This window comes from Xiphophorus maculatus, chromosome 1, assembly GCF_002775205.1.
Source record: "Xiphophorus maculatus strain JP 163 A chromosome 1, X_maculatus-5.0-male, whole genome shotgun sequence".
Taxonomy (NCBI): domain Eukaryota; kingdom Metazoa; phylum Chordata; class Actinopteri; order Cyprinodontiformes; family Poeciliidae; genus Xiphophorus; species Xiphophorus maculatus.
In genome coordinates, this window is record NC_036443.1 from 14712750 (window position 1) to 14732735 (window position 19986).

Consider the following 19986-nt stretch of genomic DNA (forward strand, 5'->3'; position numbering starts at 1 on the left):
TTGTCACACTGACCAGAAAGTGTCTGTTCAGGGGAATTTTAATGTGCTTGCGCAACACCATCCAACTGTGAGTGTTTGAGGAAGGAAACGGCTAAAAGAGAGGTATGTGACAGAGACATGTAGCTGTTTTACAGAAATCATAAAATCTTCAGCTATATATAAATATATGAAAATTGGAGCAATCCCTCTCTTAAAAACAGGAAACAGAATGTTTTCTTGTCTAAAAATAAAAAAGACAATTTCTCAAAAGGATGTGCTGTTAGCTCAAGGTAGGAATAAACAGCCAAAGAGACAGCAGTTGCTTTTTTTGTATGCAAGAAACTTGTTTTCGTTCACACCACATTTCACTTAAGTGTCCTCTATCAGTACAGACCATCTGCTATTGTCAACACATCAGTGCTCTACCTTGAGTGTGTGCTGCTTGCAGGATGTCATGACAAAAAACTAAGAGAACAACCTGACCAGGGACATGGAAGACAGGACAAAAACACTTCTCAATCCTTGCAAAAATATGTGCAGACCTCAACAATGCTGGTCAGAACTGGAGCAGACATTACAAAGTCCATCTGTCTTCTGCCAAAATTTTAGTGGCTCAAATTTCACCCATTTGACTCTGTGGTGAATTTAATTTAAGTTGTTCTGTAAGGCGCTCGTTTGCTGCTTCCCCAGCCTACTGCACTTGTCTGACTTTCTCTTTACCGGACCAATCATCACTTTATGGGCTCAAACCTCAGTGAGAAATTGCACTCACTGACTGTTAGCGGTTATGCTTTGACACTACACAGTAAGTTTACCATCATCACTCTTGACTTCTGTTTCTGTTTCATATCTTTTTTTCTATTTCTGTCATGGAAATTAATATATCTAACATAATATACATGCCTGAATATAATTAAAAGGAGAAGTTGATCTATGGTTTCTTCATCTGATATCTTGTGGGAAAAAAATAACTAAATATTTTAACCCTTGTGCAGAGAACACCCCCTTTTTTTTCCTTTGCTCTTTTTTTTTAATTATTATTATTTTTATTTTCTTTTATTCATCTTACCTGAACCCCAAACCTGACTGCATCCAGTCACTGACACCACACCTCTGAGGAGGGACTAATCAATGGCAACAGCTGGAGTGTGATTGGAGCCTTAAGCGCTCAAGAAGGCAACATGAAAAAGAAAGAGAGGAAGGGCTTGGCACAAAAAGGTTGTCTTTTCTTTGCTTGACACACTTGCACAATCACACGAGGATGCTTCAAGCTGCATGTGTGAGCGAGATGAAGGCTGGGTGAGAAAGAGAGCGCTGCACAACAGCAAGTGTGTCTATGTGAGAAAGGGAGAGAAAGAGTCACAGAGATACAAGTTCTGCTCCACCCACAAGCATCCAAGTCCAAATTGCGGGGGAGGTGAAACCGTTCAGAGTTTACTGTGCTGCTAAGTGGCATTATTTAGTTGTTTGAGTAAGGAGAAGGGGCTTGTCAACACATCTCTTACCGGTAATGAATCTTGTTTTCTTCCTTTTTCTATTTGACCGTTTGTTAATCTTCTTTTGATCAAATGAAAATAGACTATGTTGAATTCTCATGGGAAGCGCATGGCTATCTATGGTTTTTATTGGCAGCAAATACAGCCTTCGGGCTGTTATCGCTTTATAACCCTGTCAGATTTCATGTTGTTACCTGTGAAACGTCAGTGGCAAAATAGGACACACAGCTATTTTAACAAGCTCTAAGCTATACTTGCTGCAAGATTGAAACTACATCGGTGGTGGTGACAGCACAAAGTTGTTAATTGCACAGCTAAAAAATGAACTTATAAATGTGGAAAGGGTGACGCATGTCATAAAATAATAAAATGAGGCATTCCTCCTGTGGACTGGGAGCTTTTGGCTGTGCTTTTGTCACTCTGGCAGGTCAGTTGGTAACTGTCGATGAAAAAGAAAACCCAGGCTTTAGCTAAAAGAGAGCTGATGAGCGTTTGATTTTTAAAAGTGGCCAAAAAAAGGGGAAGTTTAATAGTGCAGAGAGAAATGTGGTGCTGATCATGTATAAAGTTTTTATGACCCAGCAAGAAAAAAAAAACCCTTGTTCTTCCTCTTTCTGCTGTGCACTTTGTTACACTAATGAAACAAACAAAAAAATAAAAAATAAATAAAAAGTGCTGGCTTGTAGGTTGATTGTGAAATACCACATGCTTAAAGAAATATTTTGTTTTTATTTATTTGTCACATCCTTATGAAAGAAGGTCAAAAGGTATCGCTTCTGGTTTTCCTTTTTTTTTTTCTGGATTTAAATGTCCCAATCCAACATGTCTTGCCAAACCTTATGATACAAACTCCCTGTGATGATTCAGTTATTCAAGTAAAGAGTCAAACCTTGTGGGATGTTTAGTGACTGCATCAGTAAAGTTTAGCGTCGTTGCTCGACCACCTGCCGTCTTTGAAGCACACATCCCCTCAGAGTTTTCTGCCTCATGGTTCAGCCTATTTTTAGGATAAAGCTAAGATGCAGTCGGAGCTTTTTTTTTTTTTTTTTTTTTTTGCACCTTCTGCAAAAGCCCCGCAGTGCAAACTGCAGGGTCTGGTGTGTGCAGGGCAACACTTGTGCCCAAGTGCTGCTTTTCAGGCGTTTGCCCGCTCAGAAAAAGCATGGTAGAGGGCCTCCAGTTTGAGGGAGATGTGTTACAGTGAGATGAACGTGCTAACTTGATTTCTCTTCTCGCTTAAAGCGACAGGAAGAAGCTGGTTTTGGTCGCTGGAGAAACGGGGGGGCGTGAAATCTTCTGGGAAAAAAAAAAAAGTGTGATTGGTACAGCAACGCGGCATAGCTTTTGGCTGCTGCAGTGTGTCCAGTTAAATACAAGGAGCAGTTTTTTTTTTGTTGTTGCCATTTTGAAGTGAACACGGCTAATGGGTTGTTTCTGTCGTGACTTTTTCTTTACTTGACAGAATTCCACCCTGTTGGAGGAGCAATGACTTCTGCTAAGCTTCGAAAGGAGAGGGTGGGAGTGGTGGACTATGACACACAGATAAAAGGTAAAAGTACTCATATAAGTAATTTTCACACCTATCACGCCTCTTCCTGAATATGACCAGTATTTCGTGGGGAAACATTGCTGCAACTCTTTCAGAATGAGTCACTCGTTCGTTTTGTTTGTGAGCCTGTGTGGTTATTGTGTGTGTGTGTGTGTGTGTGTGTGTGTGTCTCACCTTCCCATGAATATTTCCAGAGATGCGTTGCCAGCTCCTGGACCAGCTGAAGGTGCTGGACGTGCAGTTGGAGCAGAAGACCCAGCAGCTGCAGGACATGACGGACTACCTGCGGCGACGCGGCGAGATTGAAAGCGAATATTCACGCTCCCTGGAAAAACTGGCGGAAAGGTTCACCTTGAGGGTTAAAAGGTAAGCGACCTAGCGAAAGCAGTTAGCGGTTCATTAGAGAGAGCACCACACTGTCTCAAACTCGTTTTCCCCTCTCAGGAAGGAGCCCAGCTCCCACTCCGTCTCCCAGGTCTGGCTGGCTCTGCTGTCTCAGACCCGCCAGGAAAGTAAGGACCACAGCGGACTGAGTGAAAGTTGCAGCAACATCCTCATAATGCCAGTCATGCACTGTCTGGATTACACACAGCGTCTGGCTAAGAAGGTACTGTTGGAATCGGCCCATTTAAGAACCATAGAACTTTTTTTTGTTGTTGTTTGTTTTCTGGCTTACAGCTAATGAATATCCAAAATCTTTTTTTTAATTTTTTTTTTTTTTATCGAATGAAAAACTGACTTTACTTTGCATTTAAGGCCAGTTTGCTGAGCAGTTAAATAAATTGATATCTTGGTCATCAAAGCAGGTATTTGCACTTCCTGAAAGTGTGAGCGGGTGTTAATTGCTTCTGGAAAATAAAATCAGCATTTCCCCGCAGCTTGTCTGCAGAGAGAAATGTAGTTGCAGAGCTGTTTTACTTGGATGAGAAGACGCACCAGATCAACACAAGAAAATGAACTGTTTACCAAATCCTCAAAATCCCCAGAAGTTTAATAATCTGCAGTTATCCATGCTGCTTGAACACATATTTCTACCACACTTTTTTTTTTCCTACAGCTAATTTTTCCATTAATATGCTTGGATTCCGCTAGACGGCTTCATTAAACACTGACCGTAGAGGGTAGTAATGTCTGTTTGCTGGACAACTGTCAGGTTAGCAGACTTTGCCTAAGATTGAGTTGTCCAGAACATTAAAGGATTAAAATATATTTTTCTGTTTTTTATTGCTTGATGTTTAGCTTTTATTTCTGGTAAGTTATAATTATTACAATTAACAACTTCAAATATATCAGTATGTCTGTAATAAACATTTTTAAAATTGATTTACTAAAGTTAACATTTTGATTATGGTACAATTCATTGAAATAAACTGTACCTCCCCGTTGTAGTTGTGTCAAAATTCACAGATTTTAAGGCTTGCTTTCGTTCCCCTGTTTTGGTGTCAACTGTGATGTTTTGTCTCCATATTATGTTTTCAGAGTAAAGACCTTTGTACTCAGCTGCAAGACGGACTACTCAAGGTTACCACAGAGCTGCAGACGGTAAGAAAGAACCCAACCACTTAAAACGGTTTCTGTTCCTAAACACAGGAGAGAGAAAAACAAAGTACTTGCTTGTGCCTCTGTGCAGGCATGGCGGACTTACCACCAGTACCACTCAGAGTTTGTTTGTGCAGAGGGGAAGCTGAGAGAGGCCGAGAAACAGGAGGAAAAGCAAAAGCAGAGTGCGGCTAAGAAACTGGAGCGGTTGATAGAAAAAGTAAACGAAAATGGTTCCTGTAAATCACGCATTCTGTTGATGTGGCTCCCCGAATTCTTATGTGAAACGATTGTGTTGCGTAGAGGCAAATTAAAGTCCAGGAGATACAGCTGAAGTGCAGCAAGGCCAGGAACGACTACCTCCTCAACCTGTCTGCAGCCAACTCTTCCATGAACAAATACTACCTTCAGGACATCACCACGCTCATAGATGTAAGAGCTTCATTTTACACCTTCGTCTTCAGGTATAGTCCCATCTGCAGCTCATTTAGCCTCTTTCCCACAGTGTGCAGATGTGGGTTACCACTTCTCTTTGGGTCGGGTGATGAAGGCCTACCTGTCCAGACAGTTGTGGGCCCAGCAGAACCTGAACACGGGACTGCAGCAGCTTGAGGAGGCCGTGGCCGGACTGGACCAGAGCCGAGACAGAGACGCCCTCCTGCGGGACCACGACAACACCTTCTCCATGCCCCTCCGCTTCCCCTACCAGCCCCACGAAGAAGACCAGGTGGGCTTTTTCGAGCCCGTTTTTAGTCTGCTACTTTTAAGTGGCAGAGATGATTGAAGACTTTTTCGCATCTTGCAGATTTCTGAAGTTAGTGCAGAGTGCGAAATGAGGTGTGAAATGGAGACCCGATTCAAGCAGATACAGGCTCGGCTGAAAACTGTGACTGAAGAAACGGAAGAGGTAAAGATCATGTCACAAAACTTAGCATCTTAGTTTAACACATCAATATGTACTTAATGAAAGGATCTGGATACGTATTGGAAGAATAATTCAAAAGTCCTTATAGTCCTGTTTCCCTGGACTGTCTTTCTGGAAGTGATCGTTTCAAATAACCAAGAACAGAACAGAGTTAAAGATCATCAGTCCAATTTATTAAAGCCAAATAAGTCATAGTAATGTATAGAAACAACAGAGAAATAGTTTACCATGTCAGCACTGGACTGCTGCCATGAGTCCTTAAACCGTTTTACTTTTTGGCACGGTATGAACAGAAAGTGGCTCAAAATTCCCAAAGCAAGGTGTCGAAACCGGCATGTTTCAACATGATCAATGGATCAGTGGAGCGCAGTGTTGGTTCTATCAACACACTGCAGGCGACCTTTGAAGGCAGTTGGTTGCACTGAACTTTATGTAGGAGTTGAATAATTTCCCTGTTTACTTCTACTTCACAATTGCATGCCATGTTGTGCTGCTTTTTCACGTAAAATTCCTCTAAGTCTCATTGAAGTTTGCTAAAGCCCATGTATTTGCTAGAGAAGTGAAAGAAAATCTTTGCTTGCTAATTTCAGAAAGCTGCGATGTAGTTTATTGATAGTTTTGTGTATTTAAAGACCTTTTGCATAAAGAGACCACATACAGTAGCTCATTATTGTAATGGGATGTCTATAAAAGCAAATTGGCTTTGCTTGCAAAAAAGGAACCTATTCAACTCAAATCTTTTATAGACATGTTCCCCTCATGTTCTTCTTTTAAATGTTTTTTTTTTTATTTTATTTTTTTACTTGTGCTCATTTGCATCACTGTTCTGCCCTGCAGCTCAACAGGATGACCTGTTGCTTGAGCTGATGTGTTGTCTCTGTCACATAGGCTGGTAAAAGCATGTCAACAGCCAAGTCTGCGCTGCTGGATGGCATTGGTGATGATGATCTGGAGTCCAGCATGGGTGGTGGTCCTCCTCAAGTGGGCAGCACTGAGAATCTGACTGTTAAACCCAGCGTTGCGCGGCGTAGGGCCAGCATACTGGAAATAGAAAACGTCTACTTCGCTGTGAGTCTGCAGACCAGAATAATTCACATTTCAGGGGATTTCTGAGTCTGTTTTGACTTGATAGTCAATCATAACTGTATATTTGATTTTTTTTTTTTTTTTTCAGAAAGTAAAAGAATATCTGGTTGGCAGCTCATTGGTGTCCAAGATCCAAGCAAAACATGACCTGCTTAAAGTGGCTGTGGAAAAAGGTAGCACTTCTGCATTTTTCATGTTAAAACAAAAGAAAAAAAAAAAGCAAACTGCAGACACAATGTGCCATTGTAAAAGACCCAGTGTACTGGCATGATGTTACAGTATTTCTCATTTAAATTTTATACCGTGTTCCTTTTTTTTGCTGTTGACTGAGTAGTTTAATTAAACAGTTGAAAGTCAGATTGGAGTGTCATGTTGTTTTCAAAAGATCTCTTGTTTCCCCTTAGCTGAAGCATCAAATGGACATCAGCCCAGGTATAAACTCAATTTCTGCATTTTTTGTTCCTTTTTATTTGTCCTATTTGACTTGGTATGAAATTAAGCTGCGCAATATGGGGGAAAAAAAAAAACTCCCAAAAAGAACATGCGTCAATGTTTTGGGTTCTGCAGGTTTTCTGGAAAGTCACTGCGTATGAGAAGGAATCATTCAAGTGCCAATTTGATCCACAATCACAAACTTTTCAGTGGAGACATGCTGTCCTTTATAAAGGTAGAAGAATCCTTATTCCTCATTGCACTGTTACATCTTTTACTCTTGCTTGCTTTTCAAAAACAAGCAATTATTATTGTAGAAATATTACATAATTGCATAATTTTATCAACACTATTACTATTTTTTAGTACTTTGTGATGTATTTTGCTACAAATTGTTACTATTTTATCACAAACTCCTGTTTATTTGCCATAGTGTTTGTGGAAGAAATAGTTGCCGTTTTTGTTAACAAACTTGAAATTATTTTATGTACCCCATACGGTAGACATTTATGGAATATTTGGTTGTTGGGTTATTTTATGCATATTTTAAACAAAATATGTACTCCTTATTTAGGCTTCAGGACAACAGATACCATATGTTGTGGAAAGCTGCATTCGCTTTATCAATCTTTATGGTAAGTATTCAAGATTTTAGGAACAATAAACAGCCGCTTTCATCGCTCATCAGTCTTTAGAGCTCCATACACTGTCAGTGTTTCTGTATACTGTTCATTTGAAATATAAAGTCTTTGCTTCATGGGGCAAAACTGATTGTAATGTACGCTTTCCTCTTCAGGTCTCCACCATGAAGGGATTTTTAGAGTACCAGGATCTCAGATGGAGGTCAATGTTCTAAGAGACGCATTTGAACGAGGTAGATCTGTGTGTGCATCTGCATTTGTTAGGATGAACCTCACTCACTATGGAGAGTTAATAATGTTGGACAGTGTGTCCTCGCCTCCCTTACAGGAGAGGACCCACTGTCTGAGCGAAGATATGATCTGGACTCTGTAGCAGGAGTGTTGAAGCTCTACTTCAGATGTCTGGACAATCCCCTGTTTCCTGTCAACAGCACCAGTCAGCTCTTGGAGTGCAATCGTAAGAGCTGGTGTGAGAGGAAACATTTGACTTGACTGAAGATGCATAGCAACAACAGCTGATTTTTTTTTTTTTTTTCTTTACATTTCCTTAGAGATAAAGGACGATGCAGAGCGAGCGGCTCAGCTCAAGGCAATTGTGTCTTCTTACCCTGAGCCCGTCATTGTCGTCATGAGATACCTCTTTGCCTTCCTTCATCAGTGAGTACTGCAACTTCAGGAGCTATAAAAATCTAGCACAGAGAAGAAAAACTGAGAAACAAAACTGAAAATTCAAACTGTATGTGGCTGCAGTGGCAAGCTAACTTAGACTAGGGCACAATGCTTTTCTGAGGGCACTGCAGGATACCCTGGAGGTGTCACTGAAAATCTAGTCCAAATCACTCATTTTCCGCCGCTACCATGTGTGAGGGCAGATGGTAGTTTATATTGCGGCCAAACATATTTTTTCTGGTTACTTTTGTCCAAAGAACATAGATCCTAGAGTTTTATTCAGAGGCGGCTTTTTAAAGTTCTACTGACGTACTTGTTTTATCCTTTCCTCTAGCAAAAAAACTACCAAAAAAAAGCCATAGATTTCCAGTCTTTAATTGTACGGTTGCATAGTTTAACATTAAACATGCTGATTCCTGTAGATTCTGATATGAAGCTCAAAATTGTTTTGTTTTTTTTTTTACAAGTTCTCTGATCATTGATTGCGTTGTCTGAACTTGGGGTGATTTTGCTGGGACTGGCAATCCTGGGAAAGTTGGCAACCTCAATTCTATGGCTTAAGAAATGATCTTTCTGGCAGAATTTATTTATTTTTTTAAAGAAAAAATAATGTCCCTTCCCAAATTAAAAAACAACAGTTGCTTCTCTAAGCTATGACTTTCTGCCATTAACAATGGCAGAAGGTAGTTTTTTGTTTTTTTTTTCCATAAAGGTGTGATCCTAATTGAAATAGCAAGTGAATACACAGTATAAACTGCATAATTTTATTGAATTTGTGCAAGTTAGGGCTCAACATTGTGCTCTTAGCTGCTTCAGTGGCATTCCTGTATGGTCTTCTGCTGCTGTAAGTCCATCAACTTCAAGACTTGATTGAGCTGCATTCAGAGATGGTGGCCCACAAGCCTTGATTGTAAATAAATAAAAAGGTTATGAGCAACTATTCCCTCTATTATAATCCCAATCCAGGCTGTACATTTTCTGACATCATTAGCAGTACACTTTCACCCACACAAAAGTATAGTCATATGAAGTCGAATGTAGAAGAAGCACATTGACGTCTGAAGGAGAACACTAAAAAAAAGAAATGGAGGGGGAAACACATTTTATTAGCTACAAATGTCATGGCGGGGAGAGTTTCCACAATCTACAAATCTCCATTAGCCTAATTTTCTATCCAAAATGTCAGTCAGACCACAAAACAGTGGTGTGAGCAAAACATTTTCCGAGAGCAACTTGACCCTGAACAAGAACTAAAAAGAACCCAAGCTCAAAGAACAGTTTGAGTTCATGCTTCCACTGCACTGTGGTTAAGTCTTTATTTTTTAAATTTTGTTAGTGCTTATTAATAAATCTTGATTGATCATAATTTATTCTTTGCCTTCAGTGTGTCTCAGTACAGTGACGAGAACATGATGCAGCCGTACAATCTGGCTGTGTGTTTCGGTCCCAGTCTGGTGAGAGGCCTGCAGGACGATGAAGTTGTGACTCTGCAGCCTCAGGTCAACGCCCTGGTGAAGGGCATCATCCTGCAGCATGAAAGCATTTTTCCCAGTCAGAGTGAAGTACAAGGACCAATGTATGAGAAGTGCATGACTCTCGAACAGGACGACTGGTGAGACGATAAAGCACATTTGAGGTTGCAGATAGATAGAAGTGAATGCAGAACATGTGGGGAAAAAGTGAAACCGTGTCTCTTTTACAGTGAGGTTATTATTGAAGGAGAAGTTGAGGTGGATTACAGCCAAAGCAGAGATGGTAAATATGCTGTTTATTTTGACTTCAGAACCTAAATTTGTATCTAAACAAAAAAAACAAAAACAAACCCTGCTTTGCAACAGATGTAGAAATGGGATTTCCGGCAGTTATTGGTCCAGATGTGACTGCAGCAACTGCACTGACGAAGGCTGAGCGTCCAAGAGCAAACAGCAGCGGCTGCTTAGATTACAGTAAGGTACCAGCAGGGGGCGTCCTTTCTGCGTCCGGAAAGCTAACACTGCAGATTCCAGTTGGACCACAGTACAGGCAGAAAAAAGTGCTCTCTCCATCTTATACACGCAAAGAGTAAGTAACACTGCTATTAATCTATGAACCAAAGGGGAACGAAATACTCAGATTAATTTTTTATATATATATAACGTTTATACTTAGTTGTATCTGAACTTATTCCAGTTCTGATCAACAGTATATGCATTTTTTTTTAATTGCAATTCCAGAAACACACAATTAAATAGTGTAAAAAGAAAAAAAAAATGGAAATGCATGAGTTATTAAAAATGTTTCTGTAATTGTTAACATACCTCCAAAAATTTGAATGTAGAAATAATTGAATACATCTTAATGTTAGATCATTTGTTGTTATGGAAACCACTTGGTTTACTTTGTTAGTAATGTTGGACAGTTGCTTGTAAGTTTGCAGTTTGGCACCAGAGGAAGAAAGATAAAGGTTATATTTACAGCTACGTTCAATAATGTGTCTGAAAACAATGAGTAAAGGTTAAAATCCTTATAAAGGTTTTTATTTCCACATACATTAAGAACACTGCAAGAAATGTGGAACTGTTTAAAAAGTGTCTGTTGATATTACAAAAATTTAACATTAACTGTTTAAAATTGTTTAGCATTATCAATTAAATATTATATTAGGGAAAAAAAATCTTTTAGTTGCATAAAAACTGCTTGAGAAATGGTGTTGGACCACATTCCACAGTTCTTCTGAATTTCTTACCTCAGAAACGGAGCATTTAACATTTGTTCACAGATCTTATACTGGATTCATTAATCTTGTTGGTCTGGAACCCAAATGTTGCTCACTTCCTTTTATTCGTGGGATGTTATTTTAGTAAAATGATGATTTCAAAAACATTTCCTCTTCAGCATAAGGCAGTATGACTTTTTCAATAAATTGGATGCCTTCAATCTGATCTGTGAGCCCTAGTGTGTGATGTTGTCACAATATCGTGTTATAAGAAACATCCCCATATCATACCGGAGTCACCATGCTTCAGTGTATTATTTAGTGTTTGGGTTTTTTCATGAAAAAACCTTGGTTTCATCAAACCTTCACAGGTTGTGTAATTTCTCTTGTAAGTTGGTCTATGTATAGTTTGGTAAATTAGAACCTTGTCAGTCTATTTTCAGGGGCCTCCTGTTGATGGTGTCGCAATACATCACTCACACTTTCTGTGATCATCCTGGAACTGATAAACGTTTAATTTTTTTTTTTGATTAACAAGAATGGTAGAATGTTTTTTTGTTTTTCTTCCTAGAAAGTGGGATATTTTAGTTAAAAAAATGTTTTTTTTCTTTTCTGCATGCAGATATCAACATTCATCCTCGGAGGACTTGTTTGTTAAAGTTGATAAGGTTTGTTTTTTATTTCAAAATTTAAAAAAATAAATATATGTACTTGTTACAAGGAATATGTTTTATAGCTGTGAATGACGCAAACCTTTTGAAAATTGATATTGTGTGAACTATTTTGTTCAATATTTTCAAATAAAAACTTATTACTGGTATAAAATTCTCAATAAGGTAGCTTTCTTTTTTTCTCTTTGCTTCCATTTATTTTGTATTTCAGGAGGTCTGTAATAACATGGAGTCAGTCTTCAAGGAGCTTCTGACACGACAAACGCAGCAAGACGCTGCCCAGGCTCAACAAAAAAAGGGGAAACGTGACGGACGGAAAGGGAAGGGAACCAGTCTTTTCAGATCAACAGATCAACTGTACTGAGTGGACCAGCATCAGCACATGACGGCAACAGAGATGATGCTAATGAAAACCGAGGGGCAGAGTGAAGGGGTCTGACAGCAGCTTTCAGCACATCTATTTCTAGAAACCCGAAGCCAGTGACCCATGACCCCTGCTCCGAGGCACCCATGACTCAGTGTCCTCTGTCATAATTTTTCATTTTCACATCCGCTGGAGTGACTTCAAACCCGCAGTAATTTATAAAAACTGGGAATGACTTGAAATGAAAAGATATTTGCGTAGAACTAAATGAAGATTGGTTATCAGCTGAAAGCAGAAAACTTATAGACGAACGTGAATACAAACTGAGACTGTAGTGGTTGTATTTAATACCTTGTTTCCTATTTAGATTTTTCTGTATATAATAAATACATTTCCTTTTATTTTCTAATTTTATTCCCAGGCAAATATGCACTTAAACAATACTTAAGGCTTTAGAAAGCTCTACAACAGTCAGATTTTTCTTTTCTCTTTTCACAAATACTTAGAATTGAACATTAAATCTGAGCCACTTTGTAAAAGATGATTTTCATTCAATACAGTCTGCTTTGTTTCCTTAATGTGCAGGAATAACTGCAAATAAACATTCCTTATAATTTTTCACATGTTAACACCTACTTTGAAAATTTTGGCTCCATCTTCTGTACATGTGTATCAATGACATTGGCTTTCCTTGCCTTAAATCACTGAACCACTATAAACTGTTAATTAAACTTTTTATTTGAGATTATCAAAAGAATAAATGTGCTTATGCTATGTCCAATCCACTTGGCCTCTTTATTTACTGTGTAAAGTTATCAGTGATATGTCTCAGATGTTTTATTTACAGGGAGTGACTATATTGAATTCATATATTCAAAAATGCCAGTAAAGACATGCTAAAAGCTGGTAAGCTGTTATAAGAATGGTTTGATTGCTGTAATGCCAATAAAGGCTTTTTTCATTTTATTAATGCTGGCATAAACAATCTGAAGCAAATTTTAAAGTAAACTGTACAAAAGAAAATGTAGTTTTCAGTTTTATAACTTATTTTACCTGATTTGTTTTTTCTTGTATATTTTGAAAGAAATCATTGGTTAAATTAAAACAAGGAGTGTGAATAACTTTGGACTTAACTGTAATACCGTATAAATCATTAAACAAGCTCTACTTACAACTATAGTATTAAACTATAGTAAAATATGAATAATCTACATAATAAAATTAAAACCAGATGTCTCTCTTCCCCACTCCCTAAGAAACTAAAAGAAATTCATTTCAAAATCATGAATACTGTAATACTGTATATATATTTTTGCAAAATAATAGTATTTCCTGTGAGTGTTGAGATTTTGATATTGAGATATCAGAACATATTTAAGTGTTTTTGGAAGAATTTTCAAAACCAGATCTTGCATGAAAAAGTCTATTCCCCTATTATAAAAGTTGGTCTTCAGACAAGGTCACAGTATGAAAATACCATATTTTCTTCAGGATAGTATTTTTTCTTAACCTCACCTTTTTTAAAAAAAAATTATTCTATTGAAGGAAATACTAAATTGTTCCAATAATAAAAAACAGTCATATCATCTTGTAAATGACTTCATGAATTAAAGATCCTATTGTAACTATTTCTCTTTTTGTCTATTTTTCTTCCCACTATGTTATCAGATTGTATTTTCATATGTTGTTTTTATTTTGTTCTTCTGTGGCACTTATAGTTTTTGTATCGTGCGCCTTGTTTTGTATTTAATTTTTAAATAAAGAATTAAAAAAAAAATCTCTGTTGACGTGTCTCCAATGTAGTTTCCCAGAATGCTGTGCGGCGCTACGTACACCTCTTTGCAGCGCAGGCGCACTAGTGCTTTAGCGGTAGGCTGAGGTGTGCTTCATTCAGTGTGGCGAGTTTACAGCGGTACTTTAACACTTATTTAGGGACAAAAAGCGACTCGTCAGACTTCATGATGATTCGGATAGCTGCGTTTTTGACAATACTGGTGGTTGCCTGTTCGGGTAAGTTTAAGAGAATCATGAAAGGAGGTCTGTTGTCTTCAATTAGCTAGTAATTGCTAATATTCAGCCCTTCAAAACAGCCTTAAATGTCTTCTTACCATTTGTCAAGCCCGTGTTAATTATTGCATTTGCTCAGATGGAGTGTTAGTGTCTCTAATATTTAGCTAATCTTCATTATTTGTTGTTAGGGGAGAGCTGCAAGGACCCAGTGATCACCCCGTCGGCCTACACGACCTCTGACGCCGTCATCTCGTCGGAGTCTGTCTTCATCGTGGAGCTCAGCCTGACCTGCGCTAACGGAGCCCAGGTAGCCCAGGGAGCTGCTTCAGTGAGTTACTGCTCTGTTGCTGACTGTCTTCTCATGATCACTGCTCTTCTCTGCAGAGTGTCACTCTGTATGCTGATGTCAATGGAAGACAGTTCCCTGTGACCAGAGGTCAGGATGTTGGAAAATACCAGGTATGAACTCACAGTTGGATTGATTTGTTTAGGCTGTTAGAGGTGCACAACGTTAGAAATGACATCACACGAGTCTGGCACTATGGAGGTAATATTGGTAAATGGTAGTTGCGATATGTGCCTGTTTCCTTCTCTTTCTCATCTATTCATTCTGCACCATTAGCATTTTGAGGAATGTCATTTGTAGTGTTTGCTAAATCTTCCCCACTATGAAATATGGTAGTTGTAGCATAATGTGGAAATGGTCTAGTCAAAGCATATTTACAACCTCTCTTGTTTTATGTCAGTAAAAATGAACAAAATTGTCTTTATTTGCTAAAGGCTTCAATAATGAGGTAATATGTCAGGGATTTCTTTAGTAATGTCTCCAAAATCAGAAGTTTACTTACATTTTCTCAGGATTTGGTAGAACTGCTTTTGAACTGTTTGACTTCGGTTAAACCTTTTGGGGATTCTTTCACAGGCTCCTCACAATAATTTGCTATAATTCTACTTTATTCCTCACAAGCCTTTTCAGATACTAAAATAATTTTGGTAATTTTAGCTGACCTAAAGCAAGAGGAACTTGTCTTTTTTATTCTGTTTTTGTAAACTTTTGATTTCAAATGTATGTGTTGGAATAGCGACTCAAAGGTCAGACATGAACATTTATGCTCACAGAAGCTCACATTTAAGGTGCTGAGATATTAGAAAAAAATTTAATTGCAATACTATTTCTGAATATTGGATGATAATATCAATTATGATGAACCCACATTTTCTTGTCTCTTTCCTTTTTCTCTGGTAACCCAGCCACTCTTTGCAAGCGTTAGTGTCTCAACTCTAAAAATATACAAATTGTTCACACAATGGGTCAAACATGTTTTTGGCATGCAGATTTTACAGAATTTACCTTCAAGCAGCTATTAGTAAATTGACCAAACTTTTAAAATATAACATTTTTAAGAACTAAACTGAAATTTAAATAGTCAACATGTATTTTTTTTGTACCTTTAGAAAGTAGAAAGGTTACTAAGACTGACAGGTATTGGCTGTGGTTTAATTTACAGGCAACATCCTCATGCTTCTGCATTTGAAAACAGTCATGCAGCTCGATTTATGGTTAACATCATGACTAGATTTCATGACATGTATTCTATTTGAGGTTAAATCCTTAAAGGGTACGAACTGTTTCCTAAAAAAATACTGAATGGGTTTTAATCAGTTTTTTACTGCTTCTCTTCCAGGTGTCCTGGAGTCTTCCCCACAAACAGGCCAGCTCGGGAACGTATCAGGTCAAATTCTTTGACGAGGAGTCCTACAGCGCCCTCCGAAAGGTACGCCTAAATATACAACGGGGGTTTTTTTACTGTAAAATGTTTAATCTCATCTTAAGTACAATGTTTAATCTCATCTGTTTTAGGCTCAGAGAAACAATGAAGATGTAAATGCAATTCAGCCTCTCTTCACCGTCAACATTGACCACCGGGTGAGTCGCCTACAGATGACTGCAGCTCTTTTCATTTTAAGTCAAATAGCTTGGATTGATAAAATTGCAGCACGCCTTACAAAGTCATTCATTTAATGATCCAAATTTATGGCCTTTTAAATGCTTTGATAGGTCCTAAATTATATTTTGTGAAGGTTGTAATTTGCTCATTATTTCTACGTAATTTGCTATTTTGAAAAATGTGCTCTTATTTGTAGTTCTGGCAGATAAATCTGGATGTTACTAAACTGTGATAAAACTACAAAAACCCCCAAGTAGCAGAGAAGCAACTAAAGAGGATTCTGATACTAAAACAGTTTTATTGTGTTTAAGTGATGAAAATCAAAACCTTGTTGTATGTTCGGTTGCTAGCTGCCTCATCATGTTAAAGTTTGTATTTAACAAAACCTGCTGTGAAATCAGGGACTTGAATATTTGGGTAAAACCTGCCGTCATTTACTGGTATGACGTTTAGTATAAACTGTAGATGAGCTTTGGTAACCCAAAAGAACTGCCAGAAAAAGACAATTTAAGTCTACTTAGTTATATTTAACTTAGTTGATTTATTAAATAAATTGAAAATAAATTTTCTTTCCTAAGCCACTCTGTCAACTCATGTTGACAAACTTATCAACATGTCATATAAACTCATGCTGAGGTTTGAAAAGGATGTGAAGATTTTGTCTCACAAATCAGTAAAATAAATTTTCTAACTTTATTAGAATATGATTTCTCTGGCTTCATAACTGAAGTGGTGTCTTGCAAAAACACGCAGCTTTGAATGCATCACTTGCAGGTTGACTCATTTGTTCCACGCTTCTCCTTTCAGGGTGCCTGGAGCGGCCCCTGGGTGTCGACTGAGGTCGTGGCTGGCCTGATTGGCATCCTGGTCTACTACATGGCCTTCAGTGCCAAGAGCACCATCCAAGCATAACATGATCCACAGTCACTGCCTGTGACTACCGGATCTTTGAAAAGACTGAATTCTGGCGGAGCTGGATTAATTAATCCATCACCATCGCTGCAGCCGAACCAACAGGCTTCTGCCGCTTTCTGCTTCCGGGAAACAAGCAGAGGTTGCAGTCTTTATTTCTTTTACTCAGGCTGTCTTTTTGTCTTTTCAGACAATTTTTTTAGTCACAAAAAAAAAAGAAAAATTGTGACAAAAAACGTTCCTGTCCTATAAATGTTCTGTCCATTTATATGGGCTTTTTTTTAATTTTAGCATCAAATCAGATTAATCTGAACAAACATTAAACACGCTCTGTATTCAGACCAGTTTAAAACCCATTGATTGATCCACACCAGAGCTGTCTTCTGAGTGGGTGAACTGGTCAGAGTGGGATGTGTGCAGATGGTTTGAACGCCGGTCGAGTTGAGCTTTCCGCGAACATGAAATGTCAACAGAGCGAGAGCGCTGACTGGTCAGAACAGGCCTTTGTAGACGCGTCTCTTCCTGGAATATTAATAAATGACTTCTTGTTATTTCTGTGTGGCTTGTTGATACTCTTCAGCTCTAATTTTTCTTTCTCCGAAAGGACATGGGAAAATGTATCGTATTCCTTAACAACACACATCGGCTACACAGAGGGGTTTTTAGTGAGCTGGTATATTAGAACTGTTTGTGTCTAATGCTTTGTGTGACCATAACAACATGTGTCCAGTCATTTTTCTTAAATGACTGTCATTTAAGAAAAATGACAATCATGACTTTCTTTTTTTAAGGAACTTAAAAAACAATGAGTTTGTTTAAATAAGTGTTATTACCTGAACATCTAAAAATCCAACAAAAACCTGAGAGATGTTTCATCTTTCAGTAAGTCATTACTGCTTAGCTAACAGATCTTTGAGTTACGTCTTGGTAAAATATTAGTTTCATGTTCCTCAAATGTTATCTTTTTAAAAGCTTCAACATCAACAGCAGTAAAACGATATATGATCAAGATTAGATTTAGAGATTAACAAAATCTCAATCAATCCTTGAATCATATCATAACAAAATAAGAATAAATATAAAGAAATAAGAGGAATTTAAAAATTAACTAATTCAGTAGACAGCTGTTTGGATCTGCTGGTGTTTTCTGATTTCAGAACCTGCAGTACCACCAACTGAACACATAATGGCAGCACTGCATTATGAGCTGCATTATTAAAGGCATCTGACCTGACTACAGAAGAAAGACAAACCTTATATCTAATGCTACAGTACATGACATTTAAATTGCTTTTCTAGAACAGTTGTCTCTTTCTTAACTGACCAAACACTGATAGGCTTTATATACCAGCTTGTTAAAGACATTTAAAAGAACTTTGTTTCTTTTTTATGCTGCTGTCATCACACCCCATGGATCAGTGAAACTTATGTATCTTGACTAGCAATTTCTTTTTGTATAAATACATTTACAGTTATGATTTCTCTTTCTGAAATGTTATTAGTTTAACAACAAATGTAATGAGATGTGCCAAAAGGTTCAACTTGTCTCAGGAGTCCACAGAATATTGACCCAAAAGTGTTGGCAATCATCAAAATGTGTTTTGGGAAATGAAATAAGGGCCTCTGTGTTCTTGTTGGTCAGCAGTTGTTTAATCCATAGAAATCTCCCTTGAGTGCCAGTTATTTATTTATTTATTATTTATTGTTGCTGAATCATGAACACTGACTGTAGGTGGGGTAATTGACTCATTCAGTACTTTAGTTGTTATTCTGTGCTCTTTTCAACCTGAGTAATATGGATAATATGATAAGTCAATGGATTTATTTGAATCTATTCTCAAATATTCTTACATGTAGACATGACACGTTACTTTTGAGACATCGTAGCCTACTTCATGTTGTCAAACTGGGTCTGTTGAAGTGATTTACTGACCCGACAAGTGTAGCAGTAATTTGATAATAGTGTTGAAATTTAACTCAGGTTTCCAAAAATGAATTTTAATCACAGTTAAATCTTGATTTTTTTAAATATGGGAACAAATTAGTTTTTCACACACAGCAAGGTTATTCTAGATAGCATATCCCTCCCTTAATAAGTCATTTAACAAACTGCTTTATGATATTAAAATGTATTTGATTATCTAAAACTTGTGAGCGTGACAAAGAAGGCAAAAGCAGAAGGAAGACGTAAGGGGATAAATACTTATTCACATAGCTTTATGACACAGCTGTAGCAGTGAGACAGATGGTGGTTCAGAGAAATCCTGAGCTGGAATAGATCCACACACCCATTCATGCAGACCTAATAAACTGTGGGAAGAGGGGGACAGCTGGATGGATGGAAGGATATAAATGGAACGAGCAAACAAACAGTCAAAGACCTTTGAATCGGTGCTGACTGACTCTCTTCCTTGTTTCCGTTCAGAACAGAGAACTCCGACCCACATGTCGATGTCGAGACCCGATGAAGAAGAGTTACAAACCGACTTATAGCCGTTGTTTAAAAGACATAAGAAAGTGTTTATTTTGCCAGGGAGCAAATGGTTATAGATTAGTTTTATATATGTCAAATTCTGGTTTACAAATAAAAATACGTCTGAGAATTAAGTTTTTATTGTATTTGAACAATTATGCAACACATAATGTAAAATTCTCCTTGAGGATACTTCATATTTATAATAGTTTGATCAAAGTTGTAATAGGATAGAAATATTTTGTTATGTGGCAAGAGTAACTCTTGAAGAACAATACATGATAAGTCATCCTATTTTTTTAATAACATGGTTTTATTTTGATGTTTTGCTTCTGTTATTAACATGAAACATATTTCTTCTTTTATGTTGCTGCACAATAATTGTCTTGCATGACATTTTAACTAGATGCCAGGTTTCAAACACATCCCCTGATTACTTTGATGTTAAAAAAAAGCCCCCAAAATTTTATTTTGTCACAACTTTTCATTTAAAAAATATATATTTTCTGAACTCTTCTGACAAGTTTAACAAACATTTGAAGACCAATAAATTGCATATCATATTTCAGTTATTGAAAGAAATGTTCAAAAAACAG

At 37.6% G+C, this 19986-nt stretch overlaps 2 protein-coding genes across 2 annotated transcripts; both read left to right on the top strand.

The window, feature by feature from the left end:
• Positions 1-1234: 1234 nt before the first annotated feature.
• Positions 1235-12831, top strand: LOC102235814 (SLIT-ROBO Rho GTPase-activating protein 3). The gene is made up of 22 exons (XM_023340006.1): positions 1235-1486; positions 2938-3024; positions 3219-3390; positions 3469-3631; positions 4504-4566; positions 4655-4783; positions 4867-4995; positions 5069-5290; positions 5369-5470; positions 6377-6556; positions 6663-6747; positions 6979-7006; positions 7142-7241; positions 7581-7641; positions 7803-7880; positions 7976-8104; positions 8199-8304; positions 9701-9928; positions 10019-10071; positions 10155-10377; positions 11634-11679; positions 11894-12831. The coding sequence occupies exons 2-22, from the start codon at positions 2961-2963 to the stop codon at positions 12044-12046; spliced, it is 2514 nt and encodes an 837-aa protein (XP_023195774.1). The 5' UTR covers positions 1235-1486; positions 2938-2960; the 3' UTR covers positions 12047-12831.
• Positions 12832-13874: 1043 nt separating this feature from the next.
• Positions 13875-17468, top strand: ssr4 (signal sequence receptor subunit 4). The gene is made up of 6 exons (XM_005801362.3): positions 13875-14056; positions 14245-14363; positions 14441-14515; positions 15742-15831; positions 15918-15983; positions 16813-17468. The coding sequence occupies exons 1-6, from the start codon at positions 14005-14007 to the stop codon at positions 16915-16917; spliced, it is 507 nt and encodes a 168-aa protein (XP_005801419.1). The 5' UTR covers positions 13875-14004; the 3' UTR covers positions 16918-17468.
• The last annotated feature ends 2518 nt before the right edge of the window (positions 17469-19986 follow it).